The sequence below is a fragment of the Canis lupus genome, chromosome 21, assembly GCF_003254725.2.
Source record: "Canis lupus dingo isolate Sandy chromosome 21, ASM325472v2, whole genome shotgun sequence".
Lineage (NCBI taxonomy): Eukaryota > Metazoa > Chordata > Mammalia > Carnivora > Canidae > Canis > Canis lupus.
In genome coordinates, this window is record NC_064263.1 from 42,442,290 (window position 1) to 42,469,727 (window position 27,438).

The 27,438-nt window shown below is 47.9% G+C and overlaps 1 protein-coding gene across 6 annotated transcripts in view; it reads left to right on the plus strand.

Moving 5' to 3' along the window:
- NAV2 (neuron navigator 2) overlaps window positions 1–27,438 on the plus strand; it is a 722,151-nt gene that overhangs the window by 464,675 nt on the left and 230,038 nt on the right. For all 6 annotated transcript variants that reach the window (XM_049099111.1, XM_025459747.3, XM_025459751.3 and 3 more), the window contains exons 4-5: window positions 12,500–12,572; window positions 24,874–25,132. In XM_049099111.1, coding sequence (XP_048955068.1) covers window positions 12,500–12,572; window positions 24,874–25,132 — 332 coding nt within the window. The remainder of the gene's footprint in view (window positions 1–12,499; window positions 12,573–24,873; window positions 25,133–27,438) is intronic.

Here is a 27,438-nt window from a genome sequence, read left to right on the forward strand (position 1 = left end):
TTTCTTCTTCCTCTCTCCCTCACTCTCTCTTTCTTCCTTTCTGCCTTCCTTTCTTTCAGAAAAGACCTGATGATCTGTTAGTGCTGGGTTGGCACTCCTCAGGCCACAATTGGCTAAAACAGCCAGCAGCCGCCCCCTCGAGGTGGGTGTGGGCTGCATTTGTCCTATTCCTCACCATTCCCTCTAGTCTTACACGCAGCTTTTGTTATTCATTCATTACACGCATTTGAGGTTTGTGATCCTCCAACTATTGTATTCTTAGGATTGTCATGAACTTCCTCAGGGATCCTAAGCACTGGCCTAGGGGGCTTTGAAAGATCCTTGTTGGGGGAGCATTTTGACTTCAAAATAATGCCCATCAATGTTTATATGAATCATTTCTGCTCCTGAAGATTTCAAACACTAGAAAAGGGCATAAATATCTCTCACAAAACATGTACAGGAGAAAGTGGGAAAAGCCAGCTCCTTCCTCTATGAAGTGCCCTTTGTCCTTTTTTTTTTTTTTTAAAGATTTTATTTATTTATTCATGAGAGTCACAGAGAGAGAGAGAGAAGCAGAGCGAGAAGCAGGCTCCATGCACCGGGAGCCCGACGTGGGATTCGATCCCGGGTCTCCAGGATCGCGCCCTGGGCCAAAGGCAGGCGCCAAACCCCTGCGCCACCCAGGGATCCCCCCTTTGTCCTTTTGATAGGAAGATGGGATTTGGTTTGGAGGGACCCATTATTTGCCTGGTCACATGGTCACAGGGTCAGCCTAAGCCCCCAGGGTAGGGGAGGTGACCAAACAGAGTGGTCCAGAACAATAGTGAAGCTCTTGCCATTTGGTGGTTAACTTCCATGTTTGTAGAGGGCTTCACAGCTTTAAACCTCTTTCCATTAAGTTGTTCCAATTCCACCTCTACCATTTATTTAGTAACTACAGTTTTCGGAGGTCACTTTAGTACCCTGTGCCTCCATTTCCCCGTTTGGAAAACAGTGATAGTGTTTACCTCACCTACTGGTGAAAATGAACTGAAATAATAATGTCTGCCAAAGAATTTATCCCAGTGTTTCACGTTTTCTAAACATGTAGGTATCGGTTTCTTGGAAGGTACTCTGTAAGGCTTTTGGGAAAGGGATAATTATCCCTATTTCTCTGAAAGGAAAACTGAAGCTTAGGGAAGTCAAGGGCCTTACCCTGGGAGAGCCAAGGAGCTGAGAAATCCACAGGCTTCCCCTCTGGTTCTGTGCCATCCCTAATCCCTCTCTCTGGGAGGGTAAAATCTCCTCTTAGTAATGGCTCCAGTCACGATGCAGATGACAACACTTTGACATGAGCTTTATCTGCAGGAGAAGATGGAAGCTGGTGGCAAAAACCTCCTCTGTCTCACACATTTCCTCTGAAGGAGGAGGAAGACGAGAGGAGGAGGACATGCAGCCTGGATTCCCTTCCCTGTTGTGAAGGGTAACTAGCTCCCTTTCCTGGGAGATTTTGAGAGAAATCAAATGGGAATTAAAGCCTTTCCCGGGCCCTGTTCTGCTTCTCAAAGGGGATCCTGCAGCGGAAGAAGCTCTAAAGCAAAGTGCCTTTTAAGGGTTAGCCTGCAGCTGGCGTGTTTCTTTTGACTTGATATTTACCCCCCTGTCTTGTGCGACTCCTTTCAGAGAGACTTGTGGAGATTTTATTCTGAGCTTCAGATGTACTGGTACTTTATTTATGACTAGCTCTAAAGTGCTCTATTTTTATAGTCACCCAACAGTTTAATTTTAACCTTCAGGGGGAGTGTATTTTCCTAATAATATAGATAGAATTGTTTGAAAGGCCCAATATTTAACCTTTTCTTTTACCTCCAAAAATTGCAATCCTATCCGGTTCAATGGAATACTTGACAAGGACAGAAATAGTAACAGAGATTAGCATTATATGACAAGTTAAAAATTGTCCACTGTTTCTTCCCAGGTGCATTAGATATCTTGTAGCCTTGGAAAGCTCAAGGATATCCTGTAATAGAGACCTTCCTTGTCTAGTCTGTTCTCTTCTTCCGGTGGGCTTTGCGTCTCTGACATTCTGCCTATGGCAGTGAACAGAGTTGAGAATTATTTTAATTATTCATAGCATTTGTAATTTTGGATAACATGATTTCTGGTAGGCTGGCATGTGGCACTTTGCTTAGGTCACAAATTTTAGAATCTGTAACTATTAATCAAATCTAGGTTCTTGGTATATTTTGTGTACCACTTGCAAAAGCTCCCAAATTATGTGTTAATCATCACCAGGGCAGTCTAGAGTTCAGGCTCCATCTGTAGCCATACCTAATAGCTTTTTAAAATTAAAAAAAAAAAAAAAGAAATAGATTGAGGTAATGTATACATACAAAAGGTGCTATATAGTAGTGTGCCTGGCATATAATATTATATATATATAATATATATATAATAATAACCCACTAATTGCTAGCAGCATCTGGACTTGGAGTGGACAGGGAAGGGCAAGTTTTGAATCACATCTCCCGCAGAAAAGAGCACTACAGGGCGATAGATGCAGGCACAGGACGACAGAGCAGATGCCTTCATCGCAGCCTTCACTGGCGGGAGGGCAAAGTCTTGCAGGATTCTGAACTGAGTAGTAAGGCACTGTGCTTGGCTTTGCTTTCTTGGCTGGTGGTGCTGCCAGGGTGTGTCTTGCACTTGCGTGCAGGCTATCCTTGGAGTTGCAGGGTCGAAACCCACCAACTGACTGCTCACGAGCAACCCAGAAGAACCCTAGCTACAGATCGCGGGGAACTGGCTGCACCGCAGAGCTGCCTTCACAGGCTGGTACAAGGGAACCGGCCCCCGCACTGGTGGACAAGTGTGGCTCTTGCCCTTCGTCTGCAAACGATCCCGTTTCCCTATTTGTTTACATGTACTTGCTTTGCAGGTAAAATGATCTATTCTAGTGGCATTTCCAAAACTGAGGATTTGCTGCATTCAAGAAGTATATGAAGGATCTGCTGGTTTGTTTCGTATTATGTTTCTGTTCTGCCTTTTGAAGACTTTGTGGTTGGTTTATGGGTTTAAGGATGTAGATATGGCAAAGATGCAAAAAAGAACTAGATTAAAAATAGTGAGAGGTGTGAGTTAACCCTTACCACGTTTGTGACCTGTGTCGAGTGGGGAGATACTTGCTTCAAGTCTGCTTTTGTGTAAGAGGCTGTGTGCCGCGTGAGGAAGGACCACGCTGGCTTCCCACCTCGCTTTCCCCTTCCCCTAGAGCAGAGAAAGACTGCACGAGAGTAATTGGTCATTATTCATCAAAGAATGGTTGGGGCTACCAAGTTGTAGTTAGTTCCTTGGGTGAAATTCTCTAGCAAGTGTCCACGGCACTGCTCTCCTCTGTTGGTTCAAGAGGCAGCCACACATTTGTGGTCCAGAAGGCAGGGCTTCCTTGTTGAAGTTGGCATCCGAGTCAGTAGCCTTCTCTGTAGGAAAAGCCAGGGTTTTCTGCAGAAGACCCTTGCTCCTTCTTAAGAAACTGTCTGGGGATCCCTGGGTGGCGCAGTGGTTTAGCGCCTGCCTTTGGCCCAGGGCGCGATCCTGGAGACCCAGGATCGAATCCCATGTCGGGCTCCCGGTGCATGGAGCCTGCTCCTCCCTCTGCCTGTGTCTCTGCCTCTCTCTCTCTCTCTGTGACTATCATAAATAAATAAATTTAAAAAAAAAAAAAAAAAAAAAAGAAACTGTCTGTTTTCTTCGGGTTTTTTTTTATGTAACTAAGTAAAAGAGATTTTGACCAGAAATCTTTTGGGACAGAAAGTGCTGATTCTAGCAGAGTTGAAGTGAATTAATTCTAGCTCTAAGGAACCCATTCATAGAGAGGCCATGCTAGTGTCGTGTAATGCAGCGAGCCTCAGAGTGTCTCACAACTCCAACATGATCCCTCACTTGCAGGAGAGGCCGGTGATCGCTCTTATTCTGCGGTTTACGGAATTATATGAAGAAGGAGTCTTTTAAAATTCTGGCCACGTGAAGTTCCAGACTCTTGACCCAGGTCAACCCATCTATGCCTCAGTATCTCTGTTGAGATAGGTATCCACATCCCTATGTTCCAGATGAATTGGAGGCTCGAAGCGGTTACTAATTTTGCTTGGGTCTTATGGGTAGTCTGTGGGAACCAGAATCCAATGGAGAGGAGTCCAGAGCCCATATTCTTTTGACAGATAACTGTCGCCCAATAATTGTGATAGAATATAGGTACCCGTGGGAGAGGTGACCCTTGGGAAGCCAGTAGTGGTCCTTCTGCCCTGGTGTGATTTAGTGTACTGCCATCTCTTCAAGAGCGGGCCTGCTGAGACATAGGCCCGACGTTAGGGGATGAAGAGCACCCAGAGCCCTGGATAGCCGGGCTTGAGGGGAAAGCCAGGAGCAAATGCAAGGCGGCCCAGGTAAGCTCGTCAAACTCTTTGCCAGGGGCCAACTCCAGACGTAGCTTTGGGCATGTCGTGGCCTCAGAAGTATAGCCCAGGGACGTCATGTCAAAAATGGCAACACGGGAACAAACACTGCCAGTTATTGGGCACTTGCGAAGCACCACACATAAAGCATCCTCTCACGTAATGACCACCACCACCCTGTGTGATAGGTGGTGCAGTGCCCGTTCCACAGGTCAGGCCCCTGAGGTAACCTAATGCAGATCATAATTTAGTCAACGGCAGAATCAGGATTGGAACCCGGATTTGTCTGACTCCAAAGCCTGTGTTTGTCCCTGAATGCCACTCCTTAGCCCTAATCTGTTCCCCTGTAGCACTTGTATCCAGCTCCTAACTTGGAGGCCTCAACTTGGAACAGACCCTTTGTGGGGAGCACTGGGAAGCTAGGCAGCATGACTCTGAAACTGTAGTGGGGAAATGATGTTAGCGACGGCATGCTGAAGGGATGCGCACAGGGGCATCCGCTGGGCCTTTCTGACCTTGCAGATCCACAGTAGAACTTCCCCATCCTCTCTCAAAGGGGATACTCCACAGAGCTCAACTGTGAAGGGTCCATTATGGGAGCCTCCAGAGTAAGGACTGATTTCTAGAACTTTAGCTACCCCTCTCTTTCCAGATTTCTCTTTGTCTCGAGGGAAAAATTGAGAAGTCAGAATATAATAGGGAAATGAAATATTCTAAGCATTTGGAAGCAAAGTGGAAAAAGATAGTCACTGGAGGAATTTGAGATTCTTGTTTTCAATTTTTTTTCTCCTCCAGCAAGAGTTTTTTTTTTTTTTTTAATCCATATGGACTTACCCAATTGCTATAGCAGCAGAGAGACTCCTATAAAGTTTTTTTTTTTTTTTAGAACACTTGACAACATCTTGGAAAGCTGAAGTTATAAATATCATATACAATAAGGTGGATAAAGTTGCCAAATCAAAAGAAGAGGCGGGGCAAGGCGTTGAAGCAGCAAGAGAAAACAGACACAGGGACCGAAGCCCCATGCAGCCCCTGAGTTCTACATTCTTCAGCTTTCTGTTTCACAGCTGCCACGAAAGCTAAAGCTGATGTGCTGAAGGGCCAAAGATGGGACAGAGGGTCTGGAACCCCTTGTGCTACTGGGCTAGGAGGGCATCGTGCATCAACCAAGCAAGCAGCAACTTACAGGGTTCACAGGGAGAGATGCTCTTAAATAACTCCCCACCTAAGAGAAGTTGATGTGCCACCATATAGATTTCCCTCGTTTCTGGAGTATCTTCTGGGGTGGGGTTTTTTTTTTTTTTTTAGATGTTATTTATTTATTCATGAGAGACACAGAGAGAGAGGCAGAGACATAGGCAGAGGGAGGAGAAGCAACCTCCCTCCAGGGAGCCCGATGCAGGACTCCATCCTGGGATTCCAGGATCATGACCTGAGCGAAAGGCAGATGTTCAACCACTGAGCCACCCAGGCATCCCTTGTTTCTGGAGTATCCTAAGATGATGGCCAGGCCCCACCAGCTTAGTTCCATGGGACTGTGTCTCCAGAACCACGCTGTGGCCCATGAGCCATGGGATCATGAGATGATACTGGACTCCAACACTGATAGAGGTGTCCAAAAAAAATAGTCAGCTGGACAAATCCTGCACCAGGTCATGGCCTAGGAACGCAGAGGAAAGAGACAACACAGATGAGACAGGCATTTAGGAGGGCATTTCTCCAGAGTTCATTTTGCTTTTTGGTTTGGTTTCATGATTGGACTTCTTCCCCTCCTCTCCGACCCCCCCCCCCCCTTTTCTATTTTTATTTTTGGAAAGGGGCAGAGGAAGGAGTAAGAAAGGCATGGAGGCCTGTTGGTTAGCAAGCAGATGTTCCTAGTGCATGTGACCACCGATGCTGACTTCCCCTTCCCATCCCTCCCTGTCTCCATGCCCAGCCCAGTGGTCATTGAAGCCCCCACTTCAAGGACCCCTCTTGAGCCATCCCTGACACAAAATAGCCTGTCCTCAAGCTTTCAGCTTGGAAGGGTTTGGCCTGACTACGGTCGTCCTGGTGATGGTTGGGGAGGTAGTACTGTTCCTCCATAAGAGCTGGAAGGACCGCTGCCTTTTCTCTGCTGTGAGCTCTTGGATGTGGCCTGGTGTGGCCAGCCCTCTGCTCTTGCTCAGCATCCTATCTCCTAGCACGTCTTCTCTGCCTGCTGTCCTCCCACCTTTTTGACTCTCTCTTGGTTGCCAGAACGTTGTATGCTACATCCTGCGTGGAATCTTTTATGCTTTAGGTTTACTAGGTTGGGTGTACTTTTTTCTCCCCACTTTCAGTATCCAGCTAACTCTTAGGTCTCAGCTCAAATTCCCCTTCAGGCAACAAATGTTGAGTGTCCAGTGAGGAGTACATAGCTGGGGCTATATCAGTGAATAGGTGAACCAAAAGCCCTGCCTCTTTGAACAAGCATGCTCTCTCTTCCTTAAGAAATTTTTATCCATCCTTAAAAAATAAAATGGGGGGTGGGGGGAAGCCTGGGTGGCTCAGCGGTTGAGCGTCTGCCTTCAGCTCAGGGCATGACCCCGGGGTCCTGGGATCAAGTCCCACATCAGGCTCCCTGCATGGAGCCTGCTTCTCCCTCTGCCTGTGTCTCTGCCTCTCTCTCTGTGTCTCTCATAAATAAATAAATAAAATCTTTTTTTAAAAAACCACATTTATCCAACCCCCTCCTCCTGCAATCCCCTGGCTAGATCAGGACTAGTACCTGACAGATGTTGTCTGTCCTCCCTTGTGCATTATTGACTTATGCCCAGTCCCCAGTGTTAAACTGTCCCCTTCTGTGAGGTTAGGGATTAAACACCACCGTGTACCCAGCAGGTGCTCAGTTGATATGGGTCAAGGAATGGGTAAAAGAATGAATGAATGATGATTTTTGTTGACAAGTAGCAGTATCAGGCATGAGGGTCACACTCCTGGATGGAAGTTGTTTGAACTGATGTATGAGGCTCACGAAGAAGCTGCACTGTGCTTTTACAGTGCGCAGAACTCGCACGTTCTTGGTCAGCCTTGTCCGGGGTCTGGGTCCACCATTGCTGAGGCTTTAGGTATCTCTTTAGGTATCATTTAAAAAAAAAAAAGGTTGTAGCTGTGCCTGACTTTACTGCAGCGACTGTTTGCCTTTCCTCCCGGGATGGAGATCTCCAAGGGACTTGGTGAGAAAGTCTTAACTCATGAAAACTAGCACCCCATTTACCTGCTTGCCTGGAGCCCCATCTTCCCCTTGGCCCAGGTACCGCCCATAGAGGTGGCCTTAATTTGTATTAATCATTTTTGTGTGCTTTGCACTCAGCTACACTGGTATTCAGAGAAAAATGCTGCCATGACAACTGCCACAACAGATGGTATTTGATCAGTCTCTAAGCTACAGAGGAGATATACAGCCGTTCTTCCGAGGTTTGCATATTTTACTTTATCATGCGACCCAGTCCAGCCTTAATCGTGGTTGAAATGTGAAGTTTTCCATTTGCCTCCCATCCCTCCCATTCTCTTTCCAGTTGTTTGGCGTTTGTTTTGATTTTCCTTGCTTTCTGGTTGTCCTGGGGTGGAGATGTGCTCTTGGATGTGGGAAGCAAAGACTACAACACACACAGTTGGTGGAAGTTGCCCTCCTAGTCTCAAGTTCAGAGATTGTTGAGAAACCATCCAACTTTGGGATGGAGATCTCAGCTGAGACTGGGAGAGAGCCTTCACTGTTGCCTTTTCCTCCTGGATCATCACTGACTGTGCACGGTGGAAGCCACACGTGGCCCCAAACCAAGGGAAGACGACGGAAGTGCGCCTTGATCTTGGTTGGTCCCCTTACTCCACCCATGCCTTCATGCAGCCCCGTTCTGCTCCCAGGGACCCCAAGCCATGCCACATGGTGGTCCCACCTCTGGGCTTCCCCCCACCCCGCCCAGCTGAAACTCCGAGAACTCCCTCCAAGCTCTTGGACCCATTTCTGTGGCAGCAACTACTGGAACAGCTTTCTCCCCCAGCTCAAAGTACAGCTCCCACCACCCCTCGGCAACACTGGAATGTCAGGCTTTGCACAGATTTTTTTCGGCTAATTTTGGAAAGTAGTTTATATTGGCTGCTATGTGTTAATGAACAACTTTGGTCGTATTTACATACTTTGCTGGTTAAGAGCCTTTCCCATCACTCTGCATTCCCAGCTTTAATCAGATCCGCCTCTCGCACTGTGTGTCTGGATAGCACATGAGCCATGGGCCTCATTAAAGATGGACATGAGGACACTCTTGTGCTGTAATGGGGGCCCGGCCATTCCCCTCACCGGGCGTGGTGGCAGTTGGCAGTTTTAGCAGTGCAGGGGGACGGATTGATTGTTCACCTGTATGGTACTTAGAAGAAAACCTTAAGGTGAATTTCGATCACAAGAGAGGCTGGATCAAAGAAACATTCTCCCCTTCTGATCTCATTCCAAGTGAAGCCAGGAGGTTGGAATCCACATCTGACCCTATTCTGCTTCCCAGCCCTGCTCTCTTCCCGGGGTGCAGATGAAAAGAGCGTGGGTCTCAGCAGCCTTGTCAGGAGTGATTTTTAACCTTAATGGAACATTATTAAAGAGTGGATTTGAGACTTGAGGAATGTTTTTTGAACTCCTTCTGTGAGCAGAGAAATCATAGTAGAGGAAAAAAATTCAAGGCGCTTGATGGGCTTATGAATCGTCTCTTAAATGATGACCCAAGGTCTTATTTTTGGTTTTAACATATTCCAGGAGTGCAATCTGACCATCCAGATACTGCTCCCTGTTTCATCTCCTCTTTAGGAGAAAGCATTCTTGGTGCCCTTAGGCCTTCTCTCTTCACTTAATGAAGGAATATCCTGATGTTTCTTTGCTTAATGCTCTGATTCTCCCTGAAATGCCTGGGGATTGGTGTGCGTGTCAGTTGGCTCTGTGGACCCTAAGGAGAAGGGTTATATAAATGTGGGCTCCTGGACAGGAAGGAGGACTCTGCACCAGCACGGTCAGAAGAATCAAGCACGGTGCCTGGAACAGAGCCGACATCTCCACAGTTATATTGATTGGTGAAAAGAATCGAAGGTTTCTCAACCTTGGCACTATTGACCTTTTGGGTAGGATTTTTCGTTGTTATTGGGGCAGGGGGAGGGCAGTCCTGTGCATCATAGGATGTTCAGCATCATCCTTGGCCTCTCTAGCTGCTAGATGCCAGTAGCACGCCCTCCCAACATTGTGATAACACAGAATGTCACCAGCCAGGTGTCCCCTGGGGTGGCAAGATCATTACCCCTTCTCTCCCACCCTCCCTGCCCTGTGGAGAACTGATCTAAATTATGAAATTCTTTGAAAGAATGATAGGGATTTAAAAAAGCAACAGGAGGAAGAAGTAGTCTAGGCAACCTATTTATAATTATTCCTTTAATAGAATTTAACATTAAAAGAAAACCCAGTAGATGACCAAATTGAAAGGAACCAAGGGCTGGCCTTGCAGGAAGAAATGACCATGTTCTTTAAATGATACTATATGCATTGAATGTCCCATGAATGTGCCAAGTGAATGTGCACTATGCTTCTTGGAAGGAATCTCTATAGAATTACAATGTTGTAGTAGAAGCAGAGCTTTTCTTAAATATGTTGGTGGATGTCTTTTTTTTTTTCTTTTTTAATCCATGTCCCTCTGCTGCACTGTTGAAAAAAACTTAACCTACCCACGTCAGCACACCTCCATGACGCTTGCCAGGATAGATACCAAGTGTACTATTTTTGATTTTACATTAACAGATTCCGGGCGGTCAGCTTTTTATCTCAATTCCCACGGGGATGTAATTGCCGAAACCTCCCTTATCAGCCATGTGCAAGATCTACTGAAGAAGCAGGATAGGACTATTCAAAGAAAAAAAAAGGGGGGGTGGGTAGAAGATTTTTATAATTTTATCATGATTTAAGTATCAGTGCCTCTTTGTGGAGGCAACAAAGCTTTTGTGTGGTTTGGGTACATTGCCGTTGTGTACAGTAGAGGAAATCAGGACTCAAAGTTCTCTTTCTCCAAAGCGGGATTTTGTAACAGGGGGAAATAGTGTTTAGAGATGTAATTTTGATTACTTACAAATGTAAGCAGATTGCTTTGCAACACTTTCCACGAAGTGTGTGTGTGGGGCCCTTCCTGCCATTCTCTTCCTCCTTTCCCCTCCCCCTTCCTTCCATGTTGGTGGCACCTGATTGTCCCTGTCAGTCATTCTGGCTTGGAAGGAAGGAAGACTTAAAAAGCAATCTTGTGGGCAGCCTGGATGGCTCAGCGGTTTGGAGCCTGCCTTCGGTGCAGGGCGTGATCCTGGAGTCCCAGGATCGAGTCCCATGTCGGGCTCCCTGTGTGGCGCCTGCTTCTTCCTCTGCCTGTGTCTCTGCCTCTCTGTGTCTCTCAGGAATAAATAAGTAAAATCTTAAAAAAAAAAAAAAAAGTGGGGATGGGAGGAGCAAAACAAGATTGCCCCCCCCCCCTTTTTTTTTTAAGATTTTACTTATTTATTAGAGAGAGAGAGAGGCAGAGACACAGGCAGAGGGAGAAGCAGGCTTCCTGCGGGGAGCTTGATCCTGGGAACCTGGGATCATGACCTGGGACAAAGGCAGATACTCAACCACTGAGCCACCCAGGTGCCCCTTGCCTCCCTTTTTATAAGAAATTATTTTCTGCAATGGTGGCAGGCATAACTCGTAACATCAGCATTTCTATAGTTTGCAGGAAATTGCATTTTGCCCCTTTTCCTAGAGATGGGGGGAGACGTCTCCCGGATGCCCATCTTTGAGGGTGAGCTGGAGGCTGGGAGAGAGGCGGGAACCTGTGCTGAAAGCTGCAAGGATGGAGCAACCTCAGGCTCAGCGTGGAGGAGGGTCTTATAATAGGAGACCAGTTTTATTCGGGTGTCCCACAGCCTAACTTCGTGTTTGGGAGGTCTGAAGACTGGGAGCAGGGAAGGCGAATGCCCGACATGGGGGAGGAGGACATGCATTTCGGGAAGCCTGCTTCGGAGCCAGACTGGACTCAAATTAGAGGTCTCACACCGTAGATGCTTTGCTCTGTGGCTGGGAAGTAGCCTTCTTCGGAATATCCCCTGGGGAGAGGGACGGAGCGTGGTCTCAGGGTTAAACACAGTCTGAGTTTCTAAGAATGCTGACTAGAGCCTAGGAAGGCAGGTGGGCGGTGGAGGGGGGTCTCCCCTGTGAAATGCAAACCGTGTGAACTTCAAAGATCCTTGTGCCAGGTCAAAAGCAGTTTCTTTTATTTATGGTCACCGTTGACATTAATCGAGCCTGAACATCTTCCTGTAGACCAAAAAATCATTAGTCCTGACAAGTGAAGTCAAATCAGACCTTTGGGAATGACCTAATTGTTCTTTCCCGAGGGCTGGACATTTGCTTGCCCTTGGCCGTGGCATCAGCCCTGGCAAGCCCGGAGGCCTCCCAGACTCTGGCAGGTGGGTTCCTTGTTGTCACAGAAAACAAAAAGGGCAGAGGGGCTCGTTGAGGCCACAGCCCTCCCTCGTCATCTGCAGTGCCTGCCTTCCTGAGAATTTTGTGAGAAAATGCGGCCCAGAGCCCTGCTGAAACCCCCGTTTGCTGTCTCACGTTTGATGGCATGTCTCCTTGGTACTGGAAATTTCTCCCAGCTGCCAGTGGTCAGGTGGGTCTACTGTCCCCTTCGTCCCCACCTCCATTTTTCTGGCAGCTGCTCAAATTTTCAGGATAGTTCTAGTGACAGTGGTGCACATAGGCTCTCTCATTCCACTCTGGTTATTTTTGGCAGCCATGAGCAAGCCAGGGCCTTGACTTCTGGAGCTGTGTGGTTGGGATATTAGGTAACTTTTTCCTGTGCAAGTACAGACAAAGAGTCCTGACCTGCACCCATCCATCCATCCATCTGCCGTTCACACGTCCTTTTTCGTCGTTGGGAACCTTAGCAAATGCACAATGAACCCTCTCTCTGACATCGCCCTTTGTTCCTGATAAAAGGTGGCTCTGGAGAAGGCTGAACATTGATTGAGTGTATGTTGTTGTTGTTGTTGTTTTTTTTTTCTTTTCCTAGATTGAAAACATAGATGCCTGCTTGAATTTCCTGGCAGCTAAGGGAATAAACATCCAGGGGCTGTCTGCAGAAGGTGAGTCAGAACACTTGTCATAAAGCTGCCTTTTCATCGTTAGAAATGCCCACCTGTTCCTTACTGATGCCTTTAATACAGTTAAGCCCAGGGGTGCTGGTGGGCTCTTCTGGTTTTGTTTTCTTCCTGGTTTTAAGGCTGCTCGAGGCCTGTCTAGACTCGAGGATGCCAACTTTCTGACACCTAAAGAATCACTCCAGGAATGTAGGTTCAACCATGCTGGCCATGTCTGCGAGAGACTGAGGGAGAGAGTCCTGGAAATGGAGCTGCTGCTCTGGAGGAGACCTTAATCAAACAATGCTGATTCAATTCACCCGGCTAGCAATTCAGTTAATTATCAAGCCAGGCCTTATCTGTGGGAGAGAGAACGCTTAGCCACAGCACATATTTAAGTTGTACAGTTCCCAGGGAAAAATGCCGAATCCTTATCTCTTACTTTTATTAGAAGAAGCAGCACTTCTAGCTCAAAAAGAAAAAAATAAATAAATAAAAAGAAAGAAAACACGTGATATATTAATGAGAGGCTACGTTTTGACATCCTGATTAGTTTTTAATTAACTCCAATTGGGTGGCTAATTAGCACATTAGCGTGTGCTGGTGGTTTGCTATTCAATTAAGTATTGGTCTGGAGATGGCTGGTCCGAATTCTCAGCCGCCTCAGGCAACATCTCGCCCTGGAATCTTCTGCGCTCTCTCCTGTTTGTAAATACCAGCAGCTGCCAGCTCAGGAGCTGCCACAGGCCCCGGCATCCTCCCAGGCTCATTAGGCTGCACCTGCCTCCAGTTGTCCCAGAACAGGTAAAGCAGTTTGGGCCTCACATGACACCACCTTTCCCTAGCGAGGCTGCTTGTTGAAAAGATGCCTATTAGTAGCGACTCAGGTGGTCAGGGGGGCCGGGGGGCCAGTGAGGGAGGAAACAGCCCAGCGGAACAGGTAAGTGGGCCAGTGCGGCCCGCCTGGGGCCCGTTCCTCGCCGCTGCCCTGCTATGGGGCGAAAGCTTGGTGTTCCTGGCTGTGTGGACGGTACTGGGGGCTGGTGGCTACCGTTGGTGCCTCGTAGGCGTGTCACGTCTGAATGCGGTGACCTCTCAGGTGCCGGGCCTGTCCCAGGTCGGGGCTGGACACACCGCTTCCAGAGGTTTCCTTGGCTGTTGCTGGGTAGTCCCGCTCTGGGAGGGGAGGTCCTTTGAGGAATCCTTTGCCCTTGGGGAGGGGCCCTCCACTGTGGAGCTGAGATCTAGGCTGAATGACATATGGAACGCACATTGCTGGGGTGGGGGGGTGGGGGGGTTGGTGTGGTGTTTCCACACATAGGTAGGGAGGTGCAAATTCCCATTTGAGGAGCATCATTTCCTTCTGGCGGAGTTCCTGCGCTGGCTGGTGGGTGACAGGCACACACGCCTCGGGTTTCTGGGAAGTCGTCAGGCCCCAGGCCTGTGCCCCCTGGCAGGCCATCAGTAGGGACTTTCACAGAGTCCTGCTCAGCACAAAGGACTCTGGGGAATGTGGACTCTGTGTAGGTCAGCTTCACCCCATGTGGCCTGGAGGTGACACCTGGCCACGCTGCCATCTATCTAAGCGTTCTCTTGCCTTCTGCCTTGCTCCCCTACACCTACCCCATCTTTTTTTTTTTTTTGAGATTCTATGTGTTTAACAGCACAAGCAGGGAGAGCGGCAGGCAGAGGGAGAAGCAGACTCCCCACTGAGCAGGGAGCCCAATGTGGGGCTCGATCCCAGCACCCCAGAATCATGATCTGAGCTGAAGGCAGACATTTAACAAACTGAGCTACCCAGGCGCCATCCCTCCCCCAACTCTTTATACCTTAAGGCATAGGTTTTTCAGTAAATACTTTTTTTTTAACATTTTTTTTTTAATTTTTATGATAGTCACACAGAGAGAGAGAGAGAGAGAGGCAGAGACATAGGCAGAGGGAGAAGCAGGCTCCATGCACCGGGAGCCCGATGTGGGATTCGATCCCGGGTCTCCAGGATCGCGCCCTGGGCCAAAGGCAGGCGCCAAACCGCTGCGCCACCCAGGGATCCCAGTAAATACTTTTGAATAAACCACCTGCGCTCTTTATTTTTTTATTTTTTTTTAATGAGAGAGAGAGAGAGAAGCAGGCTCCACGCAGGGAGCCTGATGCAGGATTTGATCCCAGGAAGATTTGATCCAGGGTCATGCCCTGGGCCGAAGGCAGGCGCTAAACCGCTGAGCCACCCAGGGATTCCCCCAACCTGTGCTTTTTATTTTATTTTATTTTATTTTTATTTTTTTAATTTTTTTTCCACCTGTGCTTTTTAAAAAGGTTTTTATGTGTAGCAGCTCCAGCATTCACAACTGAGGTGGGAATTTATAATAGCTTGAGTTTACAGAGGAGAAAAGCTTGGCTTCAAGAGGTTATGAGTGACCTCCTCAAAGCCTGTACCTAGTGAGCAGCAGAGCCAGAGCTGAACCCAGGCCTCTGTGATTTCAGAACTTGTATTTGTGGTGTCTTTTGGGACAGCAGGTGGATGAAATCGAGGTGTGTCACGTACAGGTGAAAGAAACCAGAAACGATTTAGAACTCTGTTGGCTGGAACACTGTCTCAGAGGATGTCGTGCAGCCGCTTAGCCCCAGCCTCATCCATGTTAGGATGTGGCCTTGAAGGGTCTCTGTGCACAGAAGATTAGGATGTGGCCCTGGAGGGGGCACTGAACCAGTGAGGTATCCATCATGGGGCACAACTGTGAAGAGGCTTCATGCTGTTTCAGTAACTGGCCTCCCACCCTGCCCCATGTTGTTGAACCCACCCATCTTCCCTGCTGAGTAGAGACTCACTTCCTGATTGATGTCTTGGCCAGAATGCATAACTCGTCAGTCGTGGTCAGTGATTAGAACAGTTTTATGCTAATGTTTACAACGGTTTTTTTTTTTTTTTTCTTTAAATTCAATTTAATTAACACATAGCATATTATTAGTTTCAGGGGTAGAATTTAGTGATTCATCAGTTGCATGTAGCACCCAATGCTCATCACATCAAGTGCCCTCCTTCATGGCCATCACCCAGTTACCCCATCCCCCCACCCACCTCCGCTCCAGTAACCCTCAGTTTGTTTCCTACAATTAGAATCTCTTGTGGTTTGTTCACCCTGTTTCTGTCTTTATTTTTCCTTCCTTTCCCCTATGTTCATCTGTCTGGTTTCTTAAATTCCACATATGAGTGAGATCATATGGTATTTGTTTTTCTCTGACTTATTTTGCTTAACATAATACCCCCTAGTTCCATCCACATCATTGCAAATGGCAAGATTTCATTCTTTCTGATGGCTGAGTAGTATTCCATTGTGTGTGTGTGTGTGTGTGTGTGTGTATGTATGCCATATATATACACACATATACAAAAATTTTTACATATACCATACACACACATCCACCACATATCTTCTTTATCCATTCATCTGTCAATGGACATCTGGGCTCTTTCCATAGTTTGGCTACTGTGGACATTGCTGCTATTACATGAGATGCAGGTGCCCTTTCGAATCACTATGTTTGTATCCTTTGAATAAATATACCATAGTGGTGCAATTGCTGGGTCATAGGGTGGCTCTATTTTTAAGTTTTTGAGCAACCTCCACACTGTTTTCCAGAGTGGCTGCACCAGCTTGCATTCCCACCAGCAGTGCAAAAGGGCTCTCCTTCCTCTACATCCTCACCAACATTGGTTGTTTCCTGAGTTGTTAATTTTAGTCACTCTGACTAGTGTGAGGTGGTATCTCGTTGTGGTTTTGGTTGGTATTTCCCTGATGCCGAGTGATGTGGAGCATTTTTTTTTATGTCTGTTTGGCCATGTGTATGTCTTCTCTGGAGTAGTGTCTGTTCATGTCTTCTGCCCATTTCTTGACTGGATTGTTTTTTTGGGTGTTGAGTTTGATCAGTCCTTTATAGATTTTGAATGCTAGCCCTTTATCTGATTAGACATTTGCAAATATATTCTCCCATTCTGTAGGTTGGTTGCCTTTTAGTTTTGGTCTTGTTTTTAAACTTCACTTTCAAATGCTGCTCAAAGAGCTCTTTTTCACCCATATGCCCCAGAGCAAATGGCTTTAGAAGATTGAAGGTGGTGGAGCTGGGTGGCTCAGTCGGTTAAGCATCCAACTCTGTCTCGGCTCAGGTCATGATCTCAAGGTCCTGGATCAAGCCTTGCATTTCTCTTCCCCGCCCCTTCCCAGCTCATGCATGCACCCATGCACTCTCTCTCTCTCTCTCTCCTCTCTTTTCCCCTCTTTCAAAAGAAAAATTGATTTAAAAAAATAGAAGGAAAAAAGGAAGGAGATTGAAGAGAGATGGGGCCTAATGACCTCTGCCCACCCCCCTCCCTTTGCCAGAGCCCCTAGGCCTGGGGCAGATACAGCAAGCATAATGCTACTGCTAGTGATGTTGCTGGCCTCTTAGGTGGCCAGAATGGCTGCTGTCCCCGAGCGGGAGTCTCTGCCTGCCCCACTGCCCATGGACTTCCTCCCATGATGCTCCCAGGACATTTGTAGTCTTTCGAGACATTGTCCAGCAATCCTGGCTCTCCCTCAGTGGGTAGCATTTATATCAGGCACTCCCTGACTCGGGGCCCTCGTGGTCCCCACGTAAGGTGGTCCTAGCAGACTTTCGTCTGCTCATCCCTGCATTATCCGCTACAGAACTGGCAGGAATGTGTGGGCTCCATCTTCTGTCACCTGGAAGCCCCCTCCACACAGCTTCTCTCCAGCTTGTCCCTCCCCGACATAGGTGGCCAAGAGGCAGACCTGCCAAGTCTGAGCTGAGTAGATATCCATCCAGGGCCTGGAATGCCAGCACCCGACTTGGAGTGATTCTCTTGGCGCCTCTACTCTTTTATCTTCGAGGAGCGCAAGGACTCCACCTTCTTTTCCTTGGTGAGGGGGCAAAATATGCAGACTCTGTGATCGTCAGACATGACCACGCTCCCTGCTCTGTGACACTTTTTCACCTGGATGTTCTGTGTTCTTTGTTTTCGTTGGTTTGTTGTTGTCTTTCATCCATTGAGGCATTTTATTTGCAAGTATGTATTACATCCCGAGAAAAGGAATCCCAGGATTTTCCCTCCTGTGTGTTTTCACCTTGCATCGTCATGGTCCGTGGTGCCAGCTGAGGTTGTCCGTACAATGAAACCAAACTGGTGGGACAGGAGCAGATTATCCTGCCATTTTTCTTAATCTTTGAGTTGTATATCCAGTCTGGGGCTGATCCCTCCATACTTGTTTAACCTGCCCATGAGGTTCACAACGATTTTCCCAGCTCTGTGTTCATCAGGGATTTCAAATTGCCGATGTAACTGTGCTTCATTGTCACATATAGAAACTGAAGGATAACTTTGGAGCACGGCTGAATAAGAGCCTGGTGTTTGCCTCTCTTTTCGGCCTTGTTAAAGCTCTTGGAGCATCTTTCAGGACGTTAATGTGGAGTTCATGGGAAATCACATTACAGTGGCACGGAAAGATGGCAGAAAGAGTCCTCTAGATCTTCTTACCTTGACTTTTTGGGGTAGGGGGTGATGATGGTGTTTGATATAGTAAGACTGGTTCTGGACTAGTGCAGTCTTGTGGGAAGGTGCCTGGCCCTGAGTTTTGTCAACTCCCAGAACTTACAGAGGAAAAGTACATAGAGACTTTTATACTCAAATAGGCTTTATTCACTTTATTCAATTTCAGGGTTACAAGAGCCCTCTCACTTGGCATACTGTTTAAATTGTAGGATAGGAGCCATTTTTGGAGAACCTAGCTCAGTGCCTGCCACCTAAGGGCTGTATGTGTTTTATATCTTATTTAATCCCCCCCTCAGCAACCTTTTAAAAATTTTTTTTTGTTTTTTTTGTTTGTTTTTTAATTAATTTATTCATGAGAGAGAGAGACATAGGCAAAGAGAGAACCAGGCTCCCCTTAGGGAGCCCAATGTGGGACTTGATGCCCGGACCCAGGATCACGCCCCGAGCCAAAGGCAGACAGACGCCCATCTGCTGAGCCACCCAGGTGTCCGTCCCCCCCCCGCCCCAGCAACCTTTTGAGACCAGTATTCATATTATCCTCATCATACAGATGAGGAAACTAAGGCCCAGAGAGATTAAGTCCCACATGGGAGGTCTACAAGATCTGCTGTGGCTAAGCTACTCATGCCTGTTTCAGAGGCCTGGTATTTTCTGTCTCTCCCCACCGTTTACACTTCTAACCACCTGCCTAATTACTAGAAAAGCATTATTGTGTTTAAAGAAATAATGTAGTTTTAATGCTTTTTGTTTTCCTTTTGAAGATGATTGAGTGCCCCGAGGCTCCTCCTCTGATGAAAAACATCAGTGGTTGGAAAGCCCCACAGGTACTTGTCTGCCTTTTTCAATGACTAAAGCAGGGTTTGGAACCCCAGGAGGGTGTATGCACCTGTCTTTGAAACATTGCAGCAGATCGTGCCCTGCCCCAACCTGCCTGCCAGAGGACCACAGAGAGCCTTTGTTCCAGGGTAGAGGCTGCAGGCCCAGATGAGCCCCATGCAGACGCTACTGGTTTGGGGCACTTCCCCTGGACTAGGTCTTCCCATCCCCTCTGTGTTCCAGAAGGTTGGACCTATCCATTGTCAAGTGAGCTTGGGCCTCACCCCAGCCTGGGTGATTTTCAAGGTCCCTTCAACCCCTCCCCGACACACTCCACCTGTCTCGACCATCTGTACACCTGTCCTGTGAGGAAGGATGGCCTGTATCCTTGGGAGTTCTGAGAACACCTAGCCCTGAGCCCATCCTCCTGTCATGGAGAAGTGCAAGTCTAGGGGGTGAGGCATATCCTATTTTAATTCAGCAAACATTTCCTGGGCACATCCTGTATACCAGGCATAGTATATCAGTCATGCAAAATTAGGTTTAATTTCAGTTAGTAAAAGAGCTGTACTAGTGGTATGTACGCAGTGGTGGCCAAAGAAAGGCAGTGACTGGCTTTGCCTGGGCAGTTGGGGGCTTTCTGGAGGCAGTGATGTTTCCCCTGGGTTTGACAGGGTAAATCAGGCATTCACCAAACAGGAAAGGGAGGCCGTGGGAAATCTAGACCGAAGACGAGGCATATAGATAATATGACAGGAGCAAAGACTATGTCTTTGTCAACCTTGAGGATTAGAGGGACAGAGGCAGGAAGAGCCTTCCAGGTGCCTCCAGGAAGGAATGAAGTTGGTTGCCGACTTGATGAGCTCAGACCTGGCTTGGCCAGAAACCTAGATGCTGAGCTTCTTCCCCTTTTATTCTAAGCCAGAGAGCAGACCATTAGAAGAAAAGCAGCAGGCGGATTGTTTCCATTTCCTCCTACCCACATCACCTCTTTGGCAGTGTGGACCTGATTCTGTTACCAAAAGGGGCCCTGTAGGCTCTCACACCCCTCATCTGTCCCATGTCCCCTGTGGGTACAGTCATTGACTGTTTTGATGAGCAGGACCTAGAAGGGCTGCAGGAATGGGGTGGGAAGTTATGTGGTGAATGTAGGTTATGTAGATGGCCCATCTGGAGGCACAGTGCTCTGGAATCCACAGTCCCGAGTCAGCTGGGTGAGCTGTATGGTGCCCTGGGCTAAGGGAACCGCCTAGGAATTCTGACTCTGCGGTCTGATCTGGGCTAGCCCTCCCTCTGTGCCTCACCCCCCGCCCCGTCCCTTCTTCCCTACGAAGCAGCTTTCTTTGCATTAGATTGTTCCAGTGTTTGTGCCTTTGTAAACCAGGCCTGAGGTTTCTCTGAAATAATGCTGAAAGAAAATAACTGTTTTTCCTAACCTTCATGCCCAACATCCCGTACAGCATCTGTGCAGATTCATACCAGCCAGTGGGAGCAAAGAAATCAGAATCCAAGGGAATTAAGAGTCAAGGCAATACTGAATTCTTTTTCTTCTTTTTTTAAGATTTATTTATTTGAGAGGAAGGAGAGAGAGAGCGCGTGCATGAGAGAGAGAACAGGAGTAGGGAGGGGGCAGGTGGGTAAAGGGAGGGACAGACTCCCTGCTGAGCTGAGGACCCTGAGATCATGCCCTAAGCTGGAGGCAGATGCTTAACCAACTGAGCCATCCAGGTGCCCTGGCAATACTGAATTCTAATGGAAATTGAAAAATTGGCCTCGGTACTTTGTTCATTGTACATGGGTGTGGGCACAGGTAGAGAAGGGCAGTCCGGGTCTCCTGCAGGTTTAGGTGCCAGCTAGCTAGTGTCCATTCTAGCGAGGTCTATGTGTTTTCTTCATCTTCTTTGTCTAGAAATCAAGAGAGTGAGGATAGTTGATTAGACACTAAACGATGCTCTTTTTCCAAACCTTGGGAAATGTCATGAGGGTAACATTTTTGTGGGCTGATGGATTTTGTTTCTAGCCCGTTGGTGCCGCCGGCTTACCAAGCCTCATGGAACACAGACACATGCCACTTGGAAATGTGGAAAGAATACAGTTCTAGCTATTTTGGATACTGTCTGTTATGGACCACCCATGGCAGAAACTGTGTGGCTTCCAACCCCAAACAGAGCATCTGCCACTCTCTAGTTTCTGTGCTCTGAAAAGAAAATGAAGCAGCCCAGACCCCCGCCAACTGGTGGGTGGGTAAACAAGATGTGGTATATCCATACAATGGGCTGTTACTCAGCAATAGGGAGACACAGACGAATGATACATGCTCTAAAGTGGGTCAGCCTTAAAAACATGCTTAGTGAAAGAAGCTACATGCAAAAGGCCACATATTCCATGGCTCCACTTAGAGGAGGTGTCCAGCAGAGACAGACATTGTAGAAACAGAAAGCAGATTCAACATTGCCTGGGAACGGGTTTGGGGATGACTGCCAGTGAGCGTGAGGACTCTTTTTAGGGTGATGGAAATGGTGTAAGATTAGAATTTACTGAAAATCGTTGTGCACTGAATTTTCTGTATGCAAATTACACTTGGGGAAAAGCTGTTTAAAAAAGAAATTTTGCGGATGGCGGGGGGCGGGGGCCGCCTGGGTAGTACAGTCAGTTTAGCATCTGACTCTTGATTGCAACTCGGGTTGTGATCCCAGGGTCATGAGATCGATTCCCACGTCAGGCTCTGTGCTGGGTGTGGTGTCTGCTTGAGATTCTCTCTCCTTCTCCCTCTGCCCCTTGGCCCCCAGCCTGCTCACTCACGCATGCGCTCTCTCTCAAACACAAAAACCCAGAAGCTCACCATTGACATTTGTCTAATTTGAGATCATTTGTCATTCGTTTCCTTCTTGATGCCTGTGACTGGGGCAAAAGTGGGAAGGAGGATGGAGAATGGGAGCTTCTTAGGTTTCCTTTAGGTGCAGAGCCCTTGGTGGGAGGTCTGAGGAGGCTGGAGGGGGCGTGGCCATATTTTCTGAACCAAAATTGGAAGTAGAGTCAGGCAGTGTCCTGGGTGTTTTGCCCTCATTTTCTATTCAACCTTCACTGAATTCTCGTAACAAGCCTGTAGGGAAGCTGCAGTGGGGCATATGCCCATTTTAAGAAGGAAAACAGAGGCCTAGAGAGATGGAGTCTTCTGAAAACCCAGTCTATCCAGGACGAACTGTAGAGATTCAAACCCAGGTCTTTCTGGCTCAAAGAATCTGTGATCTTTATAATAAAAATACTACCTGCTTAAGAAGTATGTTTTTGAGAAGACTGTGCTCCTGGACAGAGAAAATGATGCCTTAGGGACCGATGCTGAGTCATGAACAGTAAGTGACTTAGCAACCACGGTGGGTAGAGCATATGACAAAGCTGTCTCTGTTTGCCCTGGCTTGGGCTGCCACGAGGTGCTGAAGCAGACATGCCTGCCTCTTGCTGTGGACAACCAGTCCGCCCTTGGGTATGCCAAATTTTTAGTTCCTCCCTTTTTTGTTTTTCTTACGTGGTTCCAAAAAAAAAAAATGTAGCATGGAATGTGCCAACATTCCATAATAATAGAATACTTCGAGAAGACTAAAGAATACATATATGCCCACCAGCTAGCTTAATAAATAAAACCTCATTTGGTGTGCTTTTAAATTTGCCACACATGATGGGTATACAAGTAACCCGAGTTACACCGGGTTGGGAGACCCGGCTTGGAGCTGGACAAACCTAAGTTGAAATCCCAAATCCCAACTCCATCACGTACTCTCTTGGAGAGGTCATAAAACCATTCTGAGCTGCTGTTTTTCTTTAAAAGAGAGACATTAATACTCACTTCCAAAGTTGTAGGGACTGAATGAGATCATGCTCATTAAGAGCTTAACCTGATACATACTAATTAGTAGTAGTCCCTGTTCTTGTAAACCATATAACCCGATAGCTATAAAAGGCACGAAAAAATAAATCTTACATAGATTTCACCAGTCCACATGATTAGCTCTACTTTCTCCCTCCGGTGAAGTCAATTTTGAGGGGGCGTGGTTTCCCGAGTTCCTTAACAGGTGCCCAGCATGCCAGCTTTTGATTCTGTCCCAAATGCCTGCGGGGCCCAGCTGGGTGACCACGGGTGCGTCCCTTCACGCTCCAGAGCCAGCTGACACTCCCCCATCCCAACCTTACAATCTGTGACTCTGATGTGCCTGTAAGAACATTTAGAAGCAGAAATGGAACAAAACCACAGGAGTGCGTGTGCTGCCCTTTTGGTTTCCGTAGGATGGAGAAGGAAGCAGAGATGCAGGGCTAGAGCCAGAAACGGGGGGCCTCAGCCAGCTCTGGGCGGCTTTCTTTGCTCCTCGTGTTGCCCAGAATGGTTTATAAGCATCTTCCTTTGTCTGGGCCTGTCCTCGTTTACACCTGTCCACCTGGCATCATTAAAAGCTCCCCGCTTTCACGCTCAGAAGTATCACGGTTTGCAAGAGAAGTCCTACGCTGACCACAATAAAAACTGTTTCTAAGGCACGAACCTGGACCTGTATGGGAATCTCCTACAGGATTCTGGGGGCTACGGTGATGAGTAGCCGAGCCTGGGGAGTACAGCCCCATTCACGCTGTGCTTTCACAGGTATGCTTTTACTGGACCAGCAGAAACAACCTTGTGTGATGGGGAAACTGAGTCAATATTGCCAGCGAGGCCCGGAGAGATCAAGTGACTTGCCTGGAGTTGCACAGCTAGCACCTGCCGGAGTACAGACAGGAACCCCTGTCTGTATTGTCATCTCCGTTTCTTCAGGGCTGGCAGTCACTCAGCCCGGCCTTGTCAGATCACGCCCAGGACACTGGCAGGCGTTCAGGGAATGGGGCTTGTCTCTGAAAGGACCCCATTCATAGCCTCTGCGCTGCGACTGGTCCTGGAGGAAGCTCTGGCTCCTCTATGAGCAGTCTCTTCCCGGCCCGGGGCTAACCTGGACGTGGACGTTCTCCACACAGGAGATGCTCCCCTTGCCAGTTCAGAGAAGGAAATCCAGCCTCAGGTGGAAGCAAAGCAGAGGGAGCCCCCAAAATTCCATCTTCCTGTCCTTCAAGCTGGGTGGCCGTAGTACTTCACCCTCGGGGTCAGCGCAGGCCCAGGCCTTCGCGTCTGGTGTTGAGAACATACAAGGAAGGATTCCCCAGGGAGAAACACCCTCGATCCATAGCCTCGGCCTATGCATCAATATTTTATTCTTTCTCTGCAGCTTTTTATGCATGCCTCGAGGCAAATGCATTTTATTTTATTTTTTATTTTTATTTTTTGGCAAATGCATTTTAACGTCTAAGAGATTCTGTTTTGAATAAAACTTTTCTGCTCCCCCTCAACTCTGTTCACATTTTTTTTTTTTAATACAGAATTTTTGTGTGAGTTCTTTATGAAAGCGAGTCCTATGGCTTGTCCCCACACCCATCCCAAATTAAAGTTAGTGATTTAGTAGGCAAGGGAGACACAGAGCCATGTGTTTGAGGGAAGGCTGGTGGGATAGAGCAAGGTGAGGATTTGGGAGTGGGGTGGGGGCCACTTGGCATGCACGAAGTGGCTGGAAGCGGAGAGCGGTGTTTCCCCCCAGCGCCCGAGAGCACCTCTGTCCCGGATTGGCTGCTCTGCCTGAGGACAAGCACGGTCTTGCTCAGGAGCCTGACTTTTTCTGGTTGTGTCCTTGCTGAAAATTTCCTCCCGGCACTTGCCAGACATCCAGTCGCAACTTGCCTCACGGATCCGCTCGCATCCCCACGGGGGAGGATCAGCTCGCTTCTCTGCGGCTGAGGCCTGACTTTAATTGACGGTGTGATTCCAACCACGTGTTGGGGAAGTCTGGCCTGTCCTAGAGAAATGAAGCTCCTGAGCAAGAAAGGGCTCCCAAGGCGGGCCTCCTCCTCTAAAAGAATCTCTTTATTGTCTTGCAGAAATCAGGAATGGTAACCTCAAGGCCATCCTAGGCCTCTTCTTCAGCCTCTCCCGCTACAAGCAGCAGCAGCAGCAGCCCCAGAAGCAGCACCTTTCTGCACCGCCGCCGCCTGCCGTGGCCCAGGCGGCCGGGGCGCCCCCCCAGTGCCAGGCTGGCACTCCTCAGCAACAGGTGCCAGCCACTCCCCAAGCCCCGGGCCAGCCTCTCCAGCCGGCGCCGCATCAGCAGTCAAAAGCACAAGCTGAAATGCAGTCCAGGTGGGGACTCCTTGCCGAGTGATAATCCTGTGTTTCGTGGGGCATCCTCCACACGGGCCAAATGGTAGCCTGGGCCGAGCGTGTTGTCGCTTGGGCCTCTTCAGTGCGAGAACCACTGCTAGTGGGGGATTAGCATGACCTTGAAGTGGATGCAGAGGGGCTGCCTCCTGTGCCTGGCGGAGATGTGTACTTTTATGGGTCATGATGGCCAGCAGCCAAAGCTAATTAGCTGCTCTTGCCTTAGCGCTGGCCTATTATGCACATGCTCCTTTGCCATAAACAGCCCCGAAAATAGACCCCAGACTTGTTTGGCATGTTTGCCTAGGAGCTGAGTGTTCAGTGTTATATGTGTGAGTCATTTTACTTACTGTAGGCTAAAGTTATGCTGTGGATGCCTCTGCTTTAGCAGAAGAGAAATATCCAGAGTGCAGAAGAAAGATGGGAAATCCTTAGCAAGGAAGGGGGCGGCCACTTTCCCTGAGGGGACCACGGGCTAGGTTTTGTTAACCTTAGGGAGTTGGTAGCGGCCCCAGCCGTGGTCCTCTGTTGTGTGGGATTAGGGCTTAGATCTTGCTGATGCTCCCAGAGGGACTGATGGTGCCAGTGGGACTCTGGCCATAGAATGATGTGCACTCAGAGCTCCAGGGCAGTTACCATCTACTGTGTCACTATGGGAGTAGTTGGCATTCTTAAACGACTCTGCAGAAGATCACCTTGTAAAACATTAATTTTAATGGCAAAGAGAGGGAAAGGGAAGGGGATTAGGAGCTAGGAAGTTTTTGACTCATGGTAAAATTCTAGAGAAAAGTCCACAATAATTGTTGCTTAAAGCTATAAACCCTTAATTATCAAATCCTCTGAATGTCACTAATTGCTAGATTTCATTTAATGTTTGCCAAAGAGTAATGGCTTTTCTGGTTCCCCAAAAGCATCAGCATTAATAATCATAGGGCTGGGCTTCTCGCTCACGTTCATGCCTTCAGCAGCCCAGTGTAGTTGGACAAAGCACAAATCAGTCCAGACACAACAGGTGCCTTATAGACGGTTACAGCTTTTTCCTTCCCATGAGAAGTGCTACTTCCCGTTTGTGATGGTGTTAAAATCCTGCAGTGATGGATGTGCTGTAAATCAGATCCCTAATTAATTATCTAATTATATCCAACTTACATTATGGAAATATGTAGGCTAGCCGAAATGCCCGGACTAGTAATGGGGAACAGGCAGCGAGCTTCTGTACCCTGACCTGAAGAACCACCTGAGTGAGAGCCATCCTCTGATCGGAGGTCCCTGGCAGCCCTGGATGATTGAATGACCAGGATATCATTTCCTACTGTATTCTATAGAGAGCTTATTTCCTGGATGGTAACTGGCAAGGGAAGGGTTCTATAGTGGGGAAAGTTGGTAAATCTGGGTTGAGTTGTTAAAACTGTTCTTACTCATCCTCGAATCTGCCAAAATGTAGTTATGTAGCTTGAATGCCTTCCATGTGCCAGGCACTGTTCTAGGCACTTGGAGTTCACAGATGAATGAGACCCCCAGTGTGCTCATTCTTTGCATTTTCCTGGAGGAGGCAGGCAAGTAGGAAGATAACGCTCAGAGTACAATAAGATGAGGGGATTCAGAAGGGTTAGGTTGATAGGTTGGGTTGATAAGAAATTCTCTCTGGGGACAGGACACCAGAGTGGAGAGAGGAAGGACATGGAGCAGGCCGGGCAAAGTTTAGGCGTAGAATAGATCAGCCAGTGAGAGCAGCTGGTACAAAGGTCCTGTGGTGTAAGAGTAAGCCTGGCAGGTTGGAGGACCAGAAAGAGGGCTGGTGTGGCTGGAGCTCAGTGGGTGAGGGGAGTTGGAAAATGATAAAGTAAGGTACCTGTAAGCAAAGCCTCCGTTTACATGCAAGACAGTATGACCGGTGGTCCCTGGGGTTGCATGGTCCTGCGGCCCTGAGGTCCAGTCACAGAGCACTAGCTAAACTGGGTAAAGAGTTTGCATTTCATTTTATAGGTAACAGGAAGCCACTGGGGGGGAGGGGGGTCTTCTTGATCAAGAGAGAAACTTGATTTGATTTAGTTTAAAAAAAAAATCTTGGCTTCTCTGGGATGGTAGAGATGAAAGGCAGGACCCCAGGTAAGAGGCGTTTGGAGTCCTCCAGGTGACAGTGGCTTGGACCAAGGTAGAGCAGACCTGTTGATGGGCCACTTTACACGCCAACAGGACTATGAATAGATGGACTATCTGGAGTGAGGGAGAGAATTCCAGATAAAGTTCAGATTTCTGGCCTGAGCAGTGGTAAATGGTGCCAGTCG